General features: G+C 43.4%; 1 protein-coding gene across 1 annotated transcript in view; it reads left to right on the plus strand.

Annotated features, from left to right (window-relative positions):
• The window catches only part of LOC130210108 (GDNF family receptor alpha-4-like), a 51,653-nt gene that overhangs the window by 12,254 nt on the left and 20,337 nt on the right, over positions 1 to 19,062 (plus strand). The window contains exons 2-4 of the mRNA XM_056440089.1: positions 9,583 to 9,879; positions 15,581 to 15,652; positions 18,200 to 18,554. Coding sequence (XP_056296064.1) covers positions 9,583 to 9,879; positions 15,581 to 15,652; positions 18,200 to 18,554 — 724 coding nt within the window. The remainder of the gene's footprint in view (positions 1 to 9,582; positions 9,880 to 15,580; positions 15,653 to 18,199; positions 18,555 to 19,062) is intronic.

Raw genomic sequence — 19,062 nt, forward strand, 5'->3', positions numbered from 1 at the left:
TTTTGCTCTTTTATCACAATTACGCTAATTACGGCTCCTCTCTTTCATCCGTTTTTTCATAAACAAGGAAGTGAGAGAATGAGACACTGTGGAGGCTTCGTGATTCAGAGCCTCGGAGTGTCTGTGAAATGTGATTAGGAATTTGCAGGTGACACTCTAACTCTTGCACCAATGATTCTGGTTCATTCTGGCTTTCTGGCATCAAGTGGGGAAGGGAAGCCAAAGCTCAGCTCATATCGCTGATTTTCTGCAAGCTGCTCCACATGCTCTTGCTCACACCATTTTTCTATTTTTTATTATTATTATTAGATGGGTTGACCTATCCTGGAGCCACAGAACTAATTTGACCTATGTGATGACGTGTTTGCTCTATTAAAAGGTCACTCAGACTCCAATTATTGGCTCTCAACTTAAGCTTTTCCTACGGAAGCACAGAATAGGGAGCCAAAGTCCACGCGGAAGCTCTTAGATGTCCTCTAATCACAGGAGTCGGACTTCTCCCTCCTCTCCAGTAAGAGCCCTTCAGATCTCAGCCGTCAGTCCTGAATGGGCGGCAATGAAACCTGCTCCACTGCTGCGAGGCTTTGGCGTGGCTTTAACGTTGGAGCCTCCAACATGATTGGCAAGGGCTGATTGTTGCTTGTTCTCTTGGTTTCTAAGCAAATCACGAGATGATCTAAAGGTCTCTTTAGCTTTGAGTTCAAAATGGACCATATCAAGCTTTCTTTGATCAACATGTCCACATGCAATTGTTCGTATGGTATCTTATAATATGTGTTCTTCTTTAAAAGCCAGAAACATGTGTCAATATCCCCTCGTCATCGGGGTAGGTTTTTGATCAGGTTCAGGACAATATCCTAGTTTGGGTACAAATAACCGCTGAAGTGATGTAACAACATGACGCAAGTTAAATACACAATAAATCAGCATTGACTTTAGTTTTGACCTTGGTTTTCGTGTTTTTGAAACTGTGGACCTTCAGTTAATATACACAGAACACAGTCCATGTCATTTTATTATGACGTGCATTGTGGAATTGACATTGTTTCCGTCCATTGTCTGATGTACTCATTTTGACGAAACAGTCCCATCGACTGAAAAGTATCTCCGTTCAACACCGAGGGCGAGAAAAAGTTTCGGCCACTGAGCATATTTGTTTTTAAAGGGACAATTCTAAAGAAAGGAAGTAGCTGAATATACACACACACACACAGAGTACAATAAAGTGCTCGTGAATAATTAATCTAGCTCCCGGTTCATACACTGATTAACACATTCCCCAAAAATGTTCATCCAATTAATCTGAAACTGACACATGATTTAGTAAGAATCCATGGGATTATGTCTCCAGTTCATCTCTTTGATGCTTAATTGCTGTCCATGTAGAGCTCTATTTTCCTGCAAACACTGTGGTCTCGACCCCCCCCTTGAGATTATTCTTTTAATGTCAATTTAAGTTTAGTGTTTTATAGATGACTGTCTTTTTTCTTACTTTTTCTTGTCTGTTCATTCGGCTGTGGTTGCCATCACTACTCACACCACCCGACCAGTAACTCCTCTTGGTTCCAAGCGAACCCGCGATGTGAGACGCATCCCTTCCTCTCCGTCACAGTGGTGGGAGTACTTTCACCCTCAGAAACACTTCTTTTCCCTGTTTGAGTCTTTCTGTGGCAAATATAGAAAGAGGGATATATTCGTACAGAGAGAAGGATAAGAGCTGATAACAGCCAGTATATTCTGACCCGCTAGACCAGTGAGACCGTGCAGATGTAATAATGGAAGTGGGATCTCATTGTGGATTAACTGCACTAGTGCGCTTTGTGCTGGAAAGGAATCCAGCAGGTTTCACGTGGCACGGGATGCTCCGTAAAGGCCGGGAGACGCCGGTGCTACACACATCAATGTGGGCGGTGAGGTGTAGGTGCATCACGCCATTGCCATCGGACAGGGCTTTTCTATTATTAATTAAATCGAGCCAGATTTCAATACGAGGAAATGTATTTTCTTTTACTTCTTAAATGAATGAGCGGCACAAGACAAAGTTCAGAAACGCACCAGGATCATACGCCTCTGATCGTGGGTTGCAATCATTCTCCCGGCTTTAGAGCCCCTCTCCTGTGAATCCATTCCCGTGTATGTCCTTTAATCAATGTGGTGCTCTCCGAATCGTATATTATTTAATCATCGCAAGGCACTAATTGCAAATGAGACATATTGCTTTGGCGCTCAGAGATGGCAGTAAATGTACCAGCCAGTTCGGGCTTCATTTATGAGCAGAGCACTTCCCTCCTTGTGACGACCATCGCCAGATGTTCTGAAAAGATACTCGGCGTGGTCAGAAAAAAAAACCACGATGCACATGACACAAAATATGTGATTTGTAAAAAGTTGCCTTCTTCTCAACTTTGTTCATATTGACATTTGTGGAAATAGTACAGAATTTAGAACTCCGCTGACCCAAAGAGAGTGCTACCTACAATTAGTGGATCGAAAACAATGGCAAACTACTATTATCAGACAAAACACGAAGCACATGTTGACCTTGTATTATCCGTAGGTTTTGGACTCTGAGAGTTTCTTTTGCAATGTTGTGTTCGCTGACCTGGAGCGTTAGGACCTGGAATTTCAGGATCTGGAGCGCCCGTTAAGAAGCGCTGGCTGAAACCAACATGGCCTCTCGCTTTGAGCGCTCGTCTCCCTCGAAGCCGCTCTCCAGACGCTTCTGTGTATTCACTTGAAGCTGGTGTGCAGCAGATGGCGTCCTGTACGCTCACTGTTTTCCGTGGAAAAACAGTGATAAACTCCGACAGCACTGCCGGAGGGTGCCGCTCGCCGCCTGCAGTGACATTACTTATCCTCCCTTCTGCGATCCCGCTGATGGCAAACAGGGTTTGGGGGGGATTCTATTGAAATGGAGGCACGTCGATTTGTTCATCGACATTCACGTTCTTTTCCAGTGAAGATCAATCACTGAGGAGCCTTCGCTCTCTCTCTGACTGAAGCTGTTGAGTCGCTGCCAAAGTCAGGTTGATCTGAACTATTTCATTGCTCTCTTTCCGGTCCGCCCGGCCCTCTGGCTTGGCAACGTAACACCTCTTTCTAGACTCCTAAAGGGGCCGACAACTACAACTGCTTTGCTTGTAATTTTTTGTGTCTTCTTCTCTCTGTTTGAAATGAATTATTGTATGTGATCCTTCACTGTCCGTCCTTGTAAAAAGGTTTTCTTTCTATTTTTGGGAGTTTATCCTGATCTTATGTGAGGTCCTGGGACAGGGATGTCGTATGTGTACATACAACCTTCTGAGGCTGATTCGTAATGTGTGGTATTGGGCTATATATAATAAACTGAATTGAATTGTTACAAGAGTTAAAAAAAGAATAACCAGATAGTTAAAAAAAAAACTTTGGACAGAGCCAGGCTAGCTTGTTCCTACTGTTTTCTAGTCATGATGCTAAGCTAAGCTAACCGACTACTGGCTGTAGCTTTATATTTACTGTATACAATACAGATATTCAGATAATAATAACTTGATTTATATAGCACCTATAAAAACAGATGACGAAAGTCCGATTAATCAAATCAATAAAATTCCCGTTCATAAAAATACAGAAAAAGGAAAAAGCAATAAAAGGGAATAAAAAAAGACGACTTCACATAAAAGCAAGTCTATAAAAATGGGTGATTTAAAAGAGGTCACTGATTCTGAAGGCCTTCTCTCCCAAAGCCCACGGGTCCGGATGGCAGAAGCACAGTGATCTCTAGATTTAAGCCTTGAATTTGGAGCAGCCAAAAGGGCCCCCACCTGAGGCAATAAAGCTATAAACGGGCTCATATGGGGGTCAACATTTCCGCTATGGAGCTCGGGGCCTGGACCCAGACGTGTTTTCAAAGTCATCGGAAAAAACTTTAAATGAATTCTAAATCAAACAGGAACAGCCGGGATTGAGGCAATGTTTATTTTAATTTTATTTGATGTGACTCCGTCTGTCAAAACCGGTGAGGTTGGTTGATGGCAGACACGAGGGAATCACTGGAGTCAAATCTCAAGAGGACGACCATGAGAATGACTTCTTTTCAGCTCAGAGTGTGAGAGCATTGGTTTCAATCTGAAAAAAAAAATGTATTTGAAGGAAGCAGGAGTGGATCATTTTTTGAACGCTTAAATCTGAGTCAAATAACTTTATACACAGTTACTAGACAAGAACATCGACCAAAACTTTGTTTGTCCAATCCAACATTTGATAATACTGAAACAGTCTAAAGCAGCAGCAAGGCTTCTTGGGTCATCAGATCTCAAGAGAAGGTTTATCAGTGTGTCGGCTGCATAGCAGTGAAGAGAGAGGTTGTATTATATTCTCGTATAAGCATGTTTTCTAAAAATGTAACTATTCCTTTTACAATCAAAGGTGAATTGCACAATGGTTTTGATGCTATCACTTGCTTTCTTAACCCTCCTGTCGCCTTCGGATCAATTTGACCCGATTCAATGTGTATAATGTCTTTCTTCTTAGTCAAAAAACAAACATAAAGTACCTCACTTAAACTTAAAAAAAAATATTAATAATAATAATAATTTTGAGATTTTTTAATATAGCTGGGGTCATATTGACCTCAAGGGTAAAATATGTAATAAAAGGTAAAGGTAACAGGAGGTTTGACATTGTGAAATACCAAATTGAAACCAAAAAGGGTTAAAAGCTGCTTTAAAGTCTAATGAAGGGGACCTCCACGAGTGTACTCCCTTTTACATGCCAAAGTGCGTTTCCCTGTGTTTGGGAGTTCTACTGCATGTGTGGAAGAAGTTGCATAACGCCTTTACTGTCTCCATAGAGGGCTTTGTGAAGTCCTGTGAGTGTCTTTGAGTCAACTGGGTCTAAGTTTGTAATGAAACAACTTGGGGGATGTGGAATAAGGAAGAGTTGATCTCACTAGACCTCTGTAGCCTGTAGTCCTTTAGTTAGTTTTAGTTACTACAATGAACTTTTAACTGGTTATGAAATCAATGTAATATCGATGCTTCTATATGACCGACGTAAGCAAACAAGACCATCGGTGAGAAGGGCGTCTGTTCCTAATGTATTCAGAACATGTTATTCCTCATCGGGTCCGATTGCCCGCAACATCAGACACAACTATTTACGGAACCAGGACTGAGAGGTGAAGACTGTCACACTCTGTGGCAGTAAACTGCAGTTTAAAGGGAATTCTGGCAGCTGCACGTCTTTACGACCCGATGCAGTGGCGCTCATGGAAACACAGGGGCCGCCAAATTCAACACACAAATGAATGTTCCTAGTAGTTAACTATAATCTCGTGATTTAACTGGCATGATGATTTTATAATTAATTTAGTTATTAACAGAGTTATTGTTCTACACATTTATTCTGAATACCAGATGCGTTCTGGCTTTGGAAAGCGGCATTTAAAAATAGCATCCAAACTGCGTGCGTCCAGTTTAGCAGTCCATTCACAGAGTTAATTAATCGGTTGCCTCAGCTGAGCAACTGATCAGAATATTAATACCTTTTCTACTATGTGAAGCCAGGTGGACTCCGATGAAGTTTCTTCATTCAAACCTCTCAAGTGAGTTCATTGGACTTGTATTTGCGAAGCAATGTATTGTTTTTATTTTCAACCGTCATCGTACTATCTGGATGACTGAGATGAAGGGGTGATAAAGGGGGGGGGGGGGGAAAGAGTAGTCGAGATATAAAAAGAGATTTTTTTTCCTAAAAGTTTAAAGATGCAACGGTGGCGTGAGACAGCACAACCTCTGGTCAGAGAGAGGTGGTGCCGGATCAAGCCAGAGTCTGATGTGTGGACACACTGAGTTGCGGTGGAGGGTCGAGAAGCGGCGGTTTGTTCGCCTGACAATGTTTTATGTATGTGGTTAGTCTTTCATCAACACACTCAGTATTCAATTTACATACTGTCTACTGATCCGGCACTGAATGTTAAGCTGTTTATGCTCCCACAGCCACTTTATTCTGACACCGAGATATGTGTGTGTGTGTGTGTGTGTGTGTTTGTCTTAGACAGGCTGCTTGTCCCCCTTTGGACACCCCCTCCCCCTGTGGTTGTGCAGTATTGTGTTCTGGTAGTAATAATGGGTTCTCTGCCTCCCAGTCTCCATCCCAGCAGGACTCACACAAAAGGGTCCTTCTCAGTGCAGGTGTGTGTATGTGTGTGTGTGTGAGTGTGTGCGCATTTTTGTGTGACTCTAAGAACATGATTTTCGCCGCTGCATGCCGATTGTGCTTCATACTGTGCGCGTGTCCAAACCATCAAGGTTCACATTGGTACACTCGCTCTCTGCTTCTGCCTCTATCTCTCTCGCCCCTCTCCCTCTCCTCGCACCTCTCCAGTTCCCCATCCGTCGTCGCCCTATTTCTTTTCCTCATATGACATTTCTGCCGTCCTCAAATAACTTCCCTGCACTCTAGCCCTGTGCATGTATATATCAGCGATTGGATGTTGAATCAAGGGAGCCTCTTCTCTTTGCTGTTGCAAATCGAAGCAGACACACTCCAGAAACCAACTCTCTTGGAGAAAGTTCCACACAGGGCAAACACCATCTGCAATAAATGAAAACTGGCTGAGGGAACGACGTCTGTGGCTGAATGTCTTGGCTGAGGAGCAGCTACTTTCGTGTTCCAGAACAGGAAATGGAAAGGTATGCGGTAGAAAATGGGATGTTCTTCATTTGAAAGCCGACCTGTGTGCTTTGTCCGTGACCATTGGCATGACGTCTGGCCACCGCCGTGTTCCCAGACCTGTTTGGGGGAGCCGTCACACCTCAGTCCCACAAAGTTGTCCAAACTAACTGTTTAGTTTACTCCGATGTGGACCAACAACCACAGTGAGCGTTTCTGAGCAAGATTGAGGTTTTTTATCTGCCTTCAATCAAACTCCGGTGTGGTTCATTTGTGAGGTGAAAGAAAAGCAGAGAAAATAGGATTTTGAGATTGTAAGACGTTCTATCAGAGCATGAATTCATACGTACACTTTTTGTCCGTGGCAATTTTTAGACAGCAGAGATTACAATTTGAAGGAGAAAGAACTGGATGGATAGAGACAACATGAAGTTGCGTATGCAATGTCACGGGAGCCCACAAAGGAAACGCTGTGTGACTTTGTTCAAATTACGAAGACTTCAGTTTGTCGTAGCGTTGGCTGTCGTGGAGCTGATGGTTGGACAGTAAACATGCATCATTTTCTTTCCATAAAAGCCTGATGAAAGAGATGTGAGTGACTGCATTGAGTTACAGAAGCTAGTGGAAAAGAGGCGAGCCTGGGGTGGGACGTCGTGACTTGGGGTCATAATATATGATATCCAGTTGCAGTCTGGACTAATAATGCTCACAATAGCATAATGTGACTTTTGTTTGCTCCTCAGTTCATTTGCATAAAGTCATATCCTGCAAGTGGATTTTGCCACAGATTCAGCCCTTTTGAAGACTAGCTCGCGGTAGGTCCTGATTCTATTCACTCCAATTGGAGAAGTGAATGTTAGCACAGATTATCACCGATTCTGATCCCCTCATTGTCACCAGAGTAAATGTTGGACCCATTTTTCATAATCCACTTCATTTAGACGTACAAATGAGGAGAAAACACATTCTCGCGAGTTCTGGCAACACTAGCTGTGCCCATATTTTCAAACCTTCACACCGGGCTCCACAAAGTGTCCTCTTGCAGTGTGTGGAGATCGCAGCCTTTTCACGGCCAAGTACTGTACGAAGGAAAGAGTAAGCGTCCCGAAGCTCTTTAGAAGGGATTATTTTTTTAGCTGTTGAAAAGTGTGACAAACAGTGATTTAGGGATACTTGTTGGGACTTGGGACAAACCGGCTCCGTCACCGTAGACACTCTTCTCTCAGTCGGTGATGAACGGTAAATGGACTAGCGTTGGTCTGCCCACTCTGCACATTCATGCACAAGGTGGAGTTATTTGTCTCATGTGAACATGAACCTATGATACGATTTGTAAGGTAACGAAAGGGTTGCTGTGGTTAAACGGGAGACCTGGGTCATCTTCCAATCAGAATATATTGGTGGTGTGATCCCCAGGCTTCGCATGTCACTGTGTCCTTAACCTCAATTTGCTCCCTTCAGTGTATGAATGGGTATAAATGAGTAAATGACAGGGCACTACACAAGTGCAAGTCCATTTGTCATTTAAACTCCCAAACTCAGACACTTTCCTAATGCTAAATGTAGCTGAGTCCATATCTAATGTTAGCAGAAGAAAACGTGAGTAGATTATTGGCAATGCACTTCTCATGCCTGTCTGCCAGACATTGAAAGAAGACGTCAGAAGAATCCAGGATGGATCTATTCCTTGGCGTATTCAAGGGACTTTTTGACATGTTCAGACACTGTGGATGAAGACAGTTTACGTGATTCCTCCTGGAGTTGGGAATAAGGAAGAATAAAAGGAGCGCTATTCTTTTATTGTGTTTAGGGCTGCAACTAACGATTATTTTGATAATCGATTAATCTGTTGATTATCTTTTCGATTAATCGGAAAAAATAAATAACTGTAATGTTCAACCATTTATTCAAAACAGGGTCCGTACGGTCATGGAAAACCTGGAAAAGTCATGGAGTTTTTAAATGGCTATTACCAGGCCTAGAAAAGTAATTGAAAAAAATAAAATCCTAAAATATTTGGAAAAGTAATGCAAATGTGTTTTATTCAAATGTTATTTTACACGGAATATGTACTGTATGCTTTGGAATTCTCATTGTTAGTTTAAATACTACATCTTCTCACTTTATCATGTATACACAGAGTTTTCACAAAATGTTTAATCATGGAAATTTGGTTTAAAGTCATGGAAAGGTCCTGGAGATCCACTGGTCAGCATGTGGATGAACCCTGTTCACTGGTCATGTGGATGAACCCGTCACAAACAGAACTGACGGCGCTTTACTCGCCTGAGATTACTCAACCGGCTATTTGTGGGTTAAACGCGTCATACGTGTCGGTGAGGGGGCGTGGCTTATCTCCGTTGCCTTTCTCTGTGGAAAAATATCTTCCGCCATCCGCCACGGAATATATAACCACGTTTTCTACGTTATACTCTTGTGGAAATGCCACACACGTTCATAACATCACCCGTAGGCTCACACAGCTCCGTGAATGTCGACGATCGATTCGTTGTTGCAGCCCTAATTGTGTTATTTGGGACTTGGTCACCTTAGCCTTTACCTTAAGTAATTTATTTTCCATAAGTACATATATAACGTGTACATACTGACAAACATTAACAGACATATGGATGAATTTGTCTCCAGAACATTGGACCTCTACAGATGACCCTTACAAAAGATGTGTGGTCCAGACCACCTCTGCAGGTCTTGGTGAGCGTTTACACTCATATTTACCGCTTGTGATTGGATCACCAAAGTCATGTGTTGATGGCTGGTGTAAACATGCGATCACGAGCTTCTAGAACCACAAATTTCGCAAACACGCACGGACTATTTCCGCTGTGGCGTGACGGGGCCTCGACACATGGTTTTCCGAGACGTTCCTCTTTTAACCCATCCCTCGCCGTCTCTCTGGTCCTCTCTTAGGTGTGTTGCTATCTTCAGCAGCCATCTTCCCCTTCCCTCCACCCCCCACTGACTGTGTCGAGGCTCATCGGGTGTGCTCCGCCGACCTCCGGTGCGAGGCGCTGTACCGGGGCTTGGAGCTGTGTGCGGCCGACGCAGCGGTGTCCCCGCTGGGGGAGCAGGTGGCCGCAGAGTGCCTGGAGGGACAGGACGCTCTGCTGGCGAAGCACCCCGCCCTCCTGGCCTGCAAGTGCCAGCGCGGTTTCCGCAAAGAGGAGCAGTGCCTGCGCATATACTGGAGGGTTCGCCTGCTGCCAGGTCAGTCACTATGTGTGGGGAGGTGGGGCATATCTTCCTCTTTCCATTTATTATCTACACCAGCTCATCCAGATCACGGTCAGAAAGCCAATTCTTTGCCCAGTTATCACAGCGGCGATGTGCGGCCTGCCAAGCTCAAGAAACTTCAGGAAAGAGGGGCTTCTTGGTTATTGTGGGCAGGCACATTTCAGAAGACATCATTTAGCAATTACAACTCAAGCATGATGTAAACAACAGAAGTATCAGTGAAGCTTTAAGGGCAAGTCAGACACCCTGTGATTAATAATAAACTGGGCATTTTCTTTTTTTGATCTTATTGTCAAAAATATCATATAAAACGCCAAAACCCTCTCAATCTTGTCTGACTTCTGTCTGTGGCTCTCAGGCCCAAACCACATTTTCAAAAAGGGCTCAGTAAATAATAAATGTATATTAACTGCATTTGTTGACAACTATTTACAGCAAATTTCCCAAATGCTTGGTTTGGGACAAGCAGGACTTTTAATGTGTGAATCGTTTGTGTTTCTGACAGTTTAGGCCTGTGTGTGGGGGTGTGTGTGTGTGACAATAAGGCCAGCTATTTATACAGCAAGCTATTTGCTTAGGAAATATATAGTGGATTAATGTCGTTACCCGAGCCTCTCCTAGCTTTGTTAACATTGCCAGGCCAGCCACGCATTCTTTTAGGGCATGTTCGTGCACTGGCTAGCTCTCGGACGCCACTCTGCACGGCTCTCATATGGCAATTACAGCTGTGTCGTCGCGGAAATGTAAAACCTGAGGAGTAAACAGAGTTGGGACTGTTAGCTCCGTCAACTGCGTTTGCCCCAAGTTTGTGCCGCTAACGCTGTAACCCCCGTTAGCTAGGAGCCGCTGGTCACGCGCGTCAAAATGTCTGCATCTCAATAGATGCATAAAGCATGTTCTTTTCTTTGAAATGAGTCATTATGTTAGAGATGTGTGGTGTGGAGGACCCAAACGCAGCAGGAGTTTCACGAAAAACGGAGTTTATTCTCAGTTCAGGAACACGGACAACACCACACAGGAACAAAAAAAGGACGATCCGACAACAGACAAACAGAAGGACACAGATTAAATACACAGGGGAACGAGACACATGTGGAGACACAGGTGGAAACAATCAGGGCGTGGCTGGAAACAATCAGGAAAGAAACAGACAAGCACAGGGAGGGAAGAGCAGGGAAACAGGAAACGAGACAGGGACTTCAACATAAAACAGGAAACACTCAAATCCTAACACATTATATAGAAATGACATATAATGACTGGATGTAGAACATTATTATCTAGATATTAACATGCACAGGTGTAGTGACGCGCATGAGACGATCATGGCCGCTCAGAATGGGCAGTGCTCGGAAACACAATTAGGTCAGACTTTCTCGATACTCGTGTATGTTTATTCCATAACCCTCACCTGAACACGTGACACGCGTGATAATTCCAAACCAGCCTCATGTGTCTGTGGGAGGTCCGGTGAAAAGGACCTCATTCTGAACACACACGCAGTAGCTGAGGTAGTGAGTGAGCTACCGCTAGCCAGCGGACTCTGCTCCCCTGTGGCCTATTATTCTGCGGAGCATTAGTGTAATTACACACTCCTCAGTTCCGAGCACTTCTAGGCTCCTCGAGCATGTCATTACCATACATATATAATGTCGAATAGGATTTACATAGAAAGACGCTTTACATGGTATTAAATTCTTGATTGAGTTGGAACTTTTGAGGGTGTTTTAGATCATTTGCCACGAGTCCGCTAGTCACTCGAGGTTGACTACGTGGACTATGTGGAGGGACTTCGGGTCTCCCCTTCTCATGTCGGCCACTGATGGTGACGAATGACGATCCAATGGCTGAGTAGCTTTGACTGGCACAGGTTGTTTTTATGACCTTGTGTTACATATATTATATAGAACCCTCAAGAATTAGATTAACACAAATGATATTAAAAGTCAAGCTGGAGCTGGGGGGGTCATTAGCCTTACCCAGCTAATTATCTTTCACTTCACGTCACAATAAACTGCTGTTAAAGTTTTGCCTTTTTGTTTCTGTCTGTATATTTAATTAAACATATGAGATATACATGCTCATTTGTTCAGTATTGAGGTGATGGTACGGTTTATTTTTTTACTTTGGACAGAGCCTGGGTTTCCCCACCGTTGCCCGGCTAACTACGTTCTTCCTTTACCTCAGTACTCAACACAGAAATATGTGATTGATTTAGTTTTTTCTCGTCTCATTCTTGGAAGAAACGCGTATTTCCCCAAACGTTGAAATACTTCTTTGAATGAGAAATGGAAAAAAATTGTAGAATGGCAGCAACTTGTGTGGTGCTAAATTCGGGGCCTCCTTCCAATGATTTGCATGGTATCATAATCTCATGGGAAGGATTATGAATAGTATGCCAATTTAAGGACATTTAATTTAATTTTTTAAGCTTTCCGCCTTTGTTTATGTGAATTCAGACAAATCCACTTGGTTGTCTTTAAGAAAAGAGTGTTGTTCGGGTTAAAATAACGATGTTTGTTATGTAAATTACAGACATAAATTAAGTAGTTCCTGTAAATAAGTCAAAGGTAGAGTTTTTGGCTTGAAGATTGCATATCAGTTTTACCCACCCATCGACCTCACCCTCCTCCCTATGCCAACCTTTCTTGCTCTTTATCCTACGTCATCTGTTCTCCGAAGTAATCGTTGCGGCATGCGGTTGTGCCGGGGAAAGGGGGGGGGGGGGGGGGACTTCAGAGACCTCTCTGCAGTGCAGGGGAGGTCCTTGTTCTTCTAATTAGCTTCTGTCAAGTGAACTTCAATTCAATGTGGTGAATCATCAGAAGTTACAGTGACAACTTAATTTAGAGATAGAGTAGAATAACTCATGGAATCTTTCACGCAGAGCAGCATGACGGTGAGGCAACAATCTGTACTGGGTTTGATCTGTTGTCAATCATTTGCATCGATGACTGCAATATAATGTTGGGGACCTTGAACATTGTGGACGTGTTGATGGTGCAGATGACTCATGTTTAAGCCTGATCCTCTTATCATTGGAAGATTTCCACCACATTTCTTTCTTGTATTGCTTATTTGTACCTCCATAAAGTGTTATCTTGACTCTTTGTGCAGTGACATAACCAAATACAATAACCGTGTCATCTCAAAGGAAAATGTTGCAATTTTAAAACGAGGAGTTTTTATGGCTTCAATGTGATGCTGTTTTATGAAACAGAGTTTGTTTTCTGTTTCGCTTCCTTTAGCGTACGTATTTAAAAAATAAATCTGTTCTAAAGGTGCGTTCACACCAAAAGCGGGAAAAAAATTCCCATGAAAAGTCAACGCGATATTTTTCCGGGCGGCGCGCTTGGGGCGTTTGGGGCGACGCATTTACAGCGGCACAATTTTCGCCCCTAGTTGAAATATTTCAACTTTGAGACGGTCATCTCGTAACTCGGGCCAATCAGCTCTTGAGTTCCGCTCTCGTATCGCTGGAAGCGGAAAGTCTTTCAGACGTAACAGTAACTTCATCGGTGAAAGTGACCGAGCTGAGTGAGCCTACGGGTGATGTCATCAACCCAAACACGAGGGCGTTAGTGTGTGGGACGTCCACAACAAATATAAAGCAGAACTAGTGGTTAGTTATTCTGGTGGATGAAGGAGATGATAACGGTCTTTACGGAGACGAGACACAGAGATAAGCCCCGCCCCTCGCTGAGCGTCTCGACGCTTATGGCGAGAACACAGTGAATGGTCGAGCGAGTAAACTCACGCGTTTTGGGCGACGCGAAAAATAGTTTGCTTTTGGTGTGAACGCACCTTAAGGAGACACAAGAATTTAGATCAGACTTTGACAAAGATATAATTCTTTCACTTGCCTCATTAGACTTCTGTAGTTTCTTTTAAAGTTTTTGAATAAATAAAGGTAATGATTTATCTTTACCGATCACATTTTATTGGCTGTCCATCACCGAAAAATCTATCTGGCTTATGTGCAAGAAAGTTGTACTAAAATCAAGTATCTTTGAATGGTTAAACTAATTATAATAATAATCATAATAATACACTTTTAAAGGTACTGAATTCACTTCACATGCTAAAGACAACCAATATAAGCAACAACAAAATAAGAAAGATCACTAGTGATAGTGAGAAACAAAGTAAAAACTAGTATCACAGGCTAAATGCAGATTTAAATAAATTAGTTTTAAGTCCGGTTTTGCAAGTGACAAGTGACGGGAATGTCTGAGGTGATGAGGAAGAGAGTTCCAGAGCGAGGGGGCGGCAATGAAGAAGGCCTTGTCCCCCCAGGTCTGATGCTTGGACAGAGTAGGGGGATGAGGAAAGTGGCGTCTGCTAATCGGAGGTTATGGGTGGGAGCATGTCGGTGCAGGAGGTCAGAAAGGTATGAAGAGGTTCAGAGTTGTGAAGAGGTTTGTCGGTGACGAAGAGGAGAATCTTGACCTGGATTATTTGCTGTATGGGGAGCCAGTGGAGCTTTTGGAGGATATGTGATCTCTGGTGTGGGAGTGGGAGAGGAGAGGAGCAGCTGAAATCTGGATATATTGTACTTTGTTGATGGTTTTGGAGGATGTGCCGTACAGGATGCTGTTGCAGTAGTTCCAGTCGCGAGGTGATGAAGATGAGGATGAGCGTATCTGTGAGGGAGGGGCGAAGACAGGCAATATTTTTAAGATGAAAGAAAACATTTTTATGATGTGCTTGAGATGGTTCAAAGGAGAGGGTTGAATCAAAGATGACAGGTTACAGATATGTGTGTGTAAAGGAACAGAGAAGTGGTGGAGGGATTTGTTCTGGGATTTGGGCTCGATGAAGAGGATTTCAGATTTGTCGCTGTTAAATTTAAGGAAGTTGGTTTGAAGTTGGTTTTCTGATGGTGGTCGTAGGTGGTGGACGTGATGGATTTGGTGGATGTATAGAGCTGTGTGTCGATGGCGAAGCAGTGAAATTGGAGATTGTGGTGGTTGCGTATGATTGGATTGGATTCAAATTATTGTCATTGCACAGAGGCAACAAAATGTATTCTCTGCATTTAACCCATCTTTAGTTATTAAGGAACAGTGGGCAGCAATGTAGCGCCCGGGGTTCAGTGCCTTGCTCATGGACACTTCGACTTGCAAATAATGGGGAGAGCAGGGATCGAACTGACGACCTTGGGGTTGCAGGATGACCCCCTTACCCCACTGAGCTACAGCCGCCTTCACCTATGATGTCGCTCAGGGGATCAAGTAGAGGATGAAGAGGAGGCCAAGTATTGACACTTGTGGGATTTCTGTTATTGTGGTGTGCGCCAAAGTTCACTCCTATGCCTCAGAGATTTAGCTGTTTTTCCAGTTATTTTGGCCACTAAACCTTTCAAAAAAATAAAAAAAATGTTCAACTCCAAATGGCCCTAATAAACACAACAGATTTATTTCATGACAAACTGTGAAAAACATCGTAATGCTTTGGCTTGATTCATCTTTTCAAACCATGTCATGGTCTCATTCCAGGTGACATTGATTGTATCCCTCCTGTGCAATTGAAGGAGGTCACATTGAGTGTGAAATACCGTTTGCTCTCTTTGCCACTGTGTTTGTCTTACATTTGTTCCCTCCCACCTGCTGTGGGTCACACTGTAAGTGATCACTCAATTGTTTGCCAATGTTTGTGTGTTCCTTTTCTCCAGGGGAAGACGAGCTGGAAATATCTCCCTATGACAACACGCTGATGGATACTCGCATGGGCTCCTTAGTGGCTGGTAAAACACAATTTGACACGCACAATCGCACACGCACAGAGTCACTCATGGCGCCTTTGTCACAAGTACGAGTCGATGTCCATCACTGTCACAGATGGAGTCATACAAGTATGCCAGTGAATCGCTGCTCGCGGCGACAAGACTCACTGAGCCTCTGACAACCACCAAGTTGCAGTCAGTCATTCCATTTATTTTGCCCCAGTGGAAGTGGATAGAAGGTAATACGACAGAGCAACACACTGCTGGCCACTGACACTGCTGGCCCCACTGACACTCACAGACTCCAGAGGTGTCTTCTATGGATTATTATGACTCACTGGTGTTTTTTTAACCATCATACCCAAAGATCCCTTTGAAGAGTGCTTTTAAAATTTCCTTGAAGGAATACCTCCCCCACAAAATGACTATTTGTTTATCATTTACTCACCCTGTGTTACCTTTTCTTTTTCCTGTCTTTTTCTTTTTCCTGTTCTGGTTTTGTTGTTGTTGCTTGTATGACATTTTATGTTTTGATCCATGTGTGTGTGTACTGTCTGTGTGCCTGTAGTAGTTGGGAGGGGGGGGGGGGGGTTAAAGGGTTAGGGGAGGGGCCGACCAACTCCTCATCTCAGAGGAGCCTACAGACTCCGTCTTTGGACGGTCCTCCATTCGTAAATTTTTTCTGTTGTTATGTATGTACTTATGGAAAATAAATTACTTACTTACCTTGAATTCTCTATTAAAAAAAAATCTGACCGCCGAATATAAAAGTAGTAGGGGGAACGTCTTAAAAAAACTAATCAAAGCATCACATTTCCAAATACTCACACAACTGGTGCATTGTAATGTAAGTGTCATTTATCCTGCTGTATGCTCACTCTACTTCCGAAACACATCCATCTTCGCCACAACCTTACTTTTAAATGTTTTAAGACTATACTTTTATTTTTATTTTTGTTTGCCATCGAGAAAAAACTAACTGTTCCTTTACCCCACCAACGTTTTCTTGGACCAAAATGGATGGACCCGTACTTGTATCGAGCTTTTCTGGTCTTCCGATCACTCAAAGCGCTTTAAGGCTCTTTGTCATCATTCACCCATTCATACACTGATGGCAGTACTTATGGTGCCACCTGCTCATCAGGAAGCTAACATTCACACACATTCATACACCGTAGGCACATCCACAGGAGCAATTTGGGGTTCAGTGTCTTAACATGAACTAGGAGAGCCGGGGATCGAACCGCTGATCCTCTGATTAAAGAAAGCACACCTGCTCATCACTGTACCGCTGTCGGCCTCCATTGTCGCCACAATTGGTGATCACTGGTCACAATTTTCTCATTTGTCCCTTTCTTAGCCTTTTTCTTTTTTAGGCAACCACACATTTTTACTGCGCTTCGACACATGCAAAGAAACCCTACAGGTTCAACACATTTTGATTTTGGAGATTAGATGAATTTTCTTTTACCATCAGTTCAAAGTAAACTCTTCATTTCTGTCCCAAAACTTGCGATGTTCCCAAAAGAGCATGCCTCTGGAGACCTCTGCTATGCGCCTGGGTGTTATTTAATCTTGTCACCTTAATTACCGTCTTAATTTACTCACGAGGCTTTCATCTGGGAGTCCTACCGTTACCCCCAACTCTGCAAACACCACATTATGCTGTTTTAGTTTATTACCTTCGCATTGAAAATGCTGAAGGTTATGTTTTGATCGCCGTGTATTTATTTATTTATTTGTATGCGTGTTCCTCGCATAACACAAAAAGTTTTTAACTGAATCGCATGAAATTTGGTGGGATGATTGGTTATTATCCGGGGACCATTTCATTAGATTTTTGGATCGATCGGGTCAAAGGTCAAGGTCAATGTCATGAAAAGGTCAAAATCGTCTTGAATCACATGAAATTTGGTGGGATGATTGGTTATTATCCGGGGACCATTTGATTAGATTTTGGGATCAATCGGGTCAAGGTCATGGAACGGTCAAAATCTTCTTTTTACCATAGCACGGTCATTTTTTATCCAATTGACATGCAACTAATGCCAACATGTTCATAATTCAATGCCCAATCTTGTGATATGCGAAGGTATGCGCTCTACCGAGTGCCCATTCTAGTTCTTCTATATTTTAGTTGACTGTTTAAGTTTGTGTGTTCATTACTTCTAATATGTTTGGGGTTCAGTGTACATTCTGGGAAGGCTGTGGAGGAAGGTTGAGGATTATCAATGAATTGAGATGCTATACTATTTAAGAAAAACAAAGTTCTTAGTTCTTAGTCTGCACTCCAACGCTGAGCAGACATCAGAATGTTTCTTAAAGCATCCTTTCTGTCTTGATTACTTGTCTGTCCCTTTAAAAAAAAAATTATTCTTCAACAGTGTACACGTTTATAGATAGTAAGTAGTCCTTTACTTATCCGGCAAGTCACAGGCTAAGCTGCAACATTCACCGTAGCTATTCTCGCACGAGGTTTGGCACTTCCTTTTTTGTCAATCTTCACAACTCCCTGCACACACCGGTGCTTTGCGCTCGGCTAATTCCAGCTTTCCTCAACCCCTTCAGCGTCATCTTTCATGCAGCTGGACGGTGAGAACCAGTGCCTGAAGGCAGCACAGGACTGTGGCCTGTACGAGAAGTGCGGCTCCCTGCGATCAGAGTACGTCCTGGCCTGCACCAAACGGGTGCCCGGCACCAACCGATGCAATCAGCACAAGTGCCACCGGGGCCTGCGGCGCTTCCTGGAGCGGGTGCCCGAGGAGTACAGCCTGGGTGTCCTCTTCTGCCCCTGCACCGACAACCTGTGTGGCGAGAGGAGGAGGAAAACCATCGTACCTTCCTGCTCGTACCAGGAGATGGAGGGTCTGCAGCCCAACTGCCTCCACCAGCAGAGCTTCTGCCGCCGAGACGACCTCTGCAGGTGAGACGTGAAGCCCAGACTAACGTACGTTTTCTGTAAAGAGCTATACAATTAGATTATATAAAGCACATTTAAAGAAGCACCGATTGCTATTTTCTCGGCTGGTTTGGATTCTCTTTCTCAGAGCGTTAATTGGCGGCATCCCATTACTTTTCGTAAATGGAACCTTTATATTCATTAGAGGTTATGTCTGCAAACTGATCACACGTTTACAGTCGATAAGTACGCGTGCTGTTTACACGGCGTAATAGAAGGGCATGCGTAACGGATCCAGTGTAGACGTAGAGTGTCTGCTGGTAAGCGGCTCGCTCGGGGCCCAACATCGTGTGTCACAAGCGTTTAATGTGAAAATCATATTCAAGAGACTAATCTGGCTGGTTTGGATGGTCGGCCGATCAGCTCGATTACATATGTATCGCAGAGTTCATAGCAATGGTATCTAACATCCCTTTGTGTCTCCACTTCCTGTTCCATTCTAAAACCGGGGAAGAACACATGTTCCTGCTAT

The sequence above is a fragment of the Pseudoliparis swirei genome, chromosome 19 (assembly GCF_029220125.1).
Source record: "Pseudoliparis swirei isolate HS2019 ecotype Mariana Trench chromosome 19, NWPU_hadal_v1, whole genome shotgun sequence".
Lineage (NCBI taxonomy): Eukaryota > Metazoa > Chordata > Actinopteri > Perciformes > Liparidae > Pseudoliparis > Pseudoliparis swirei.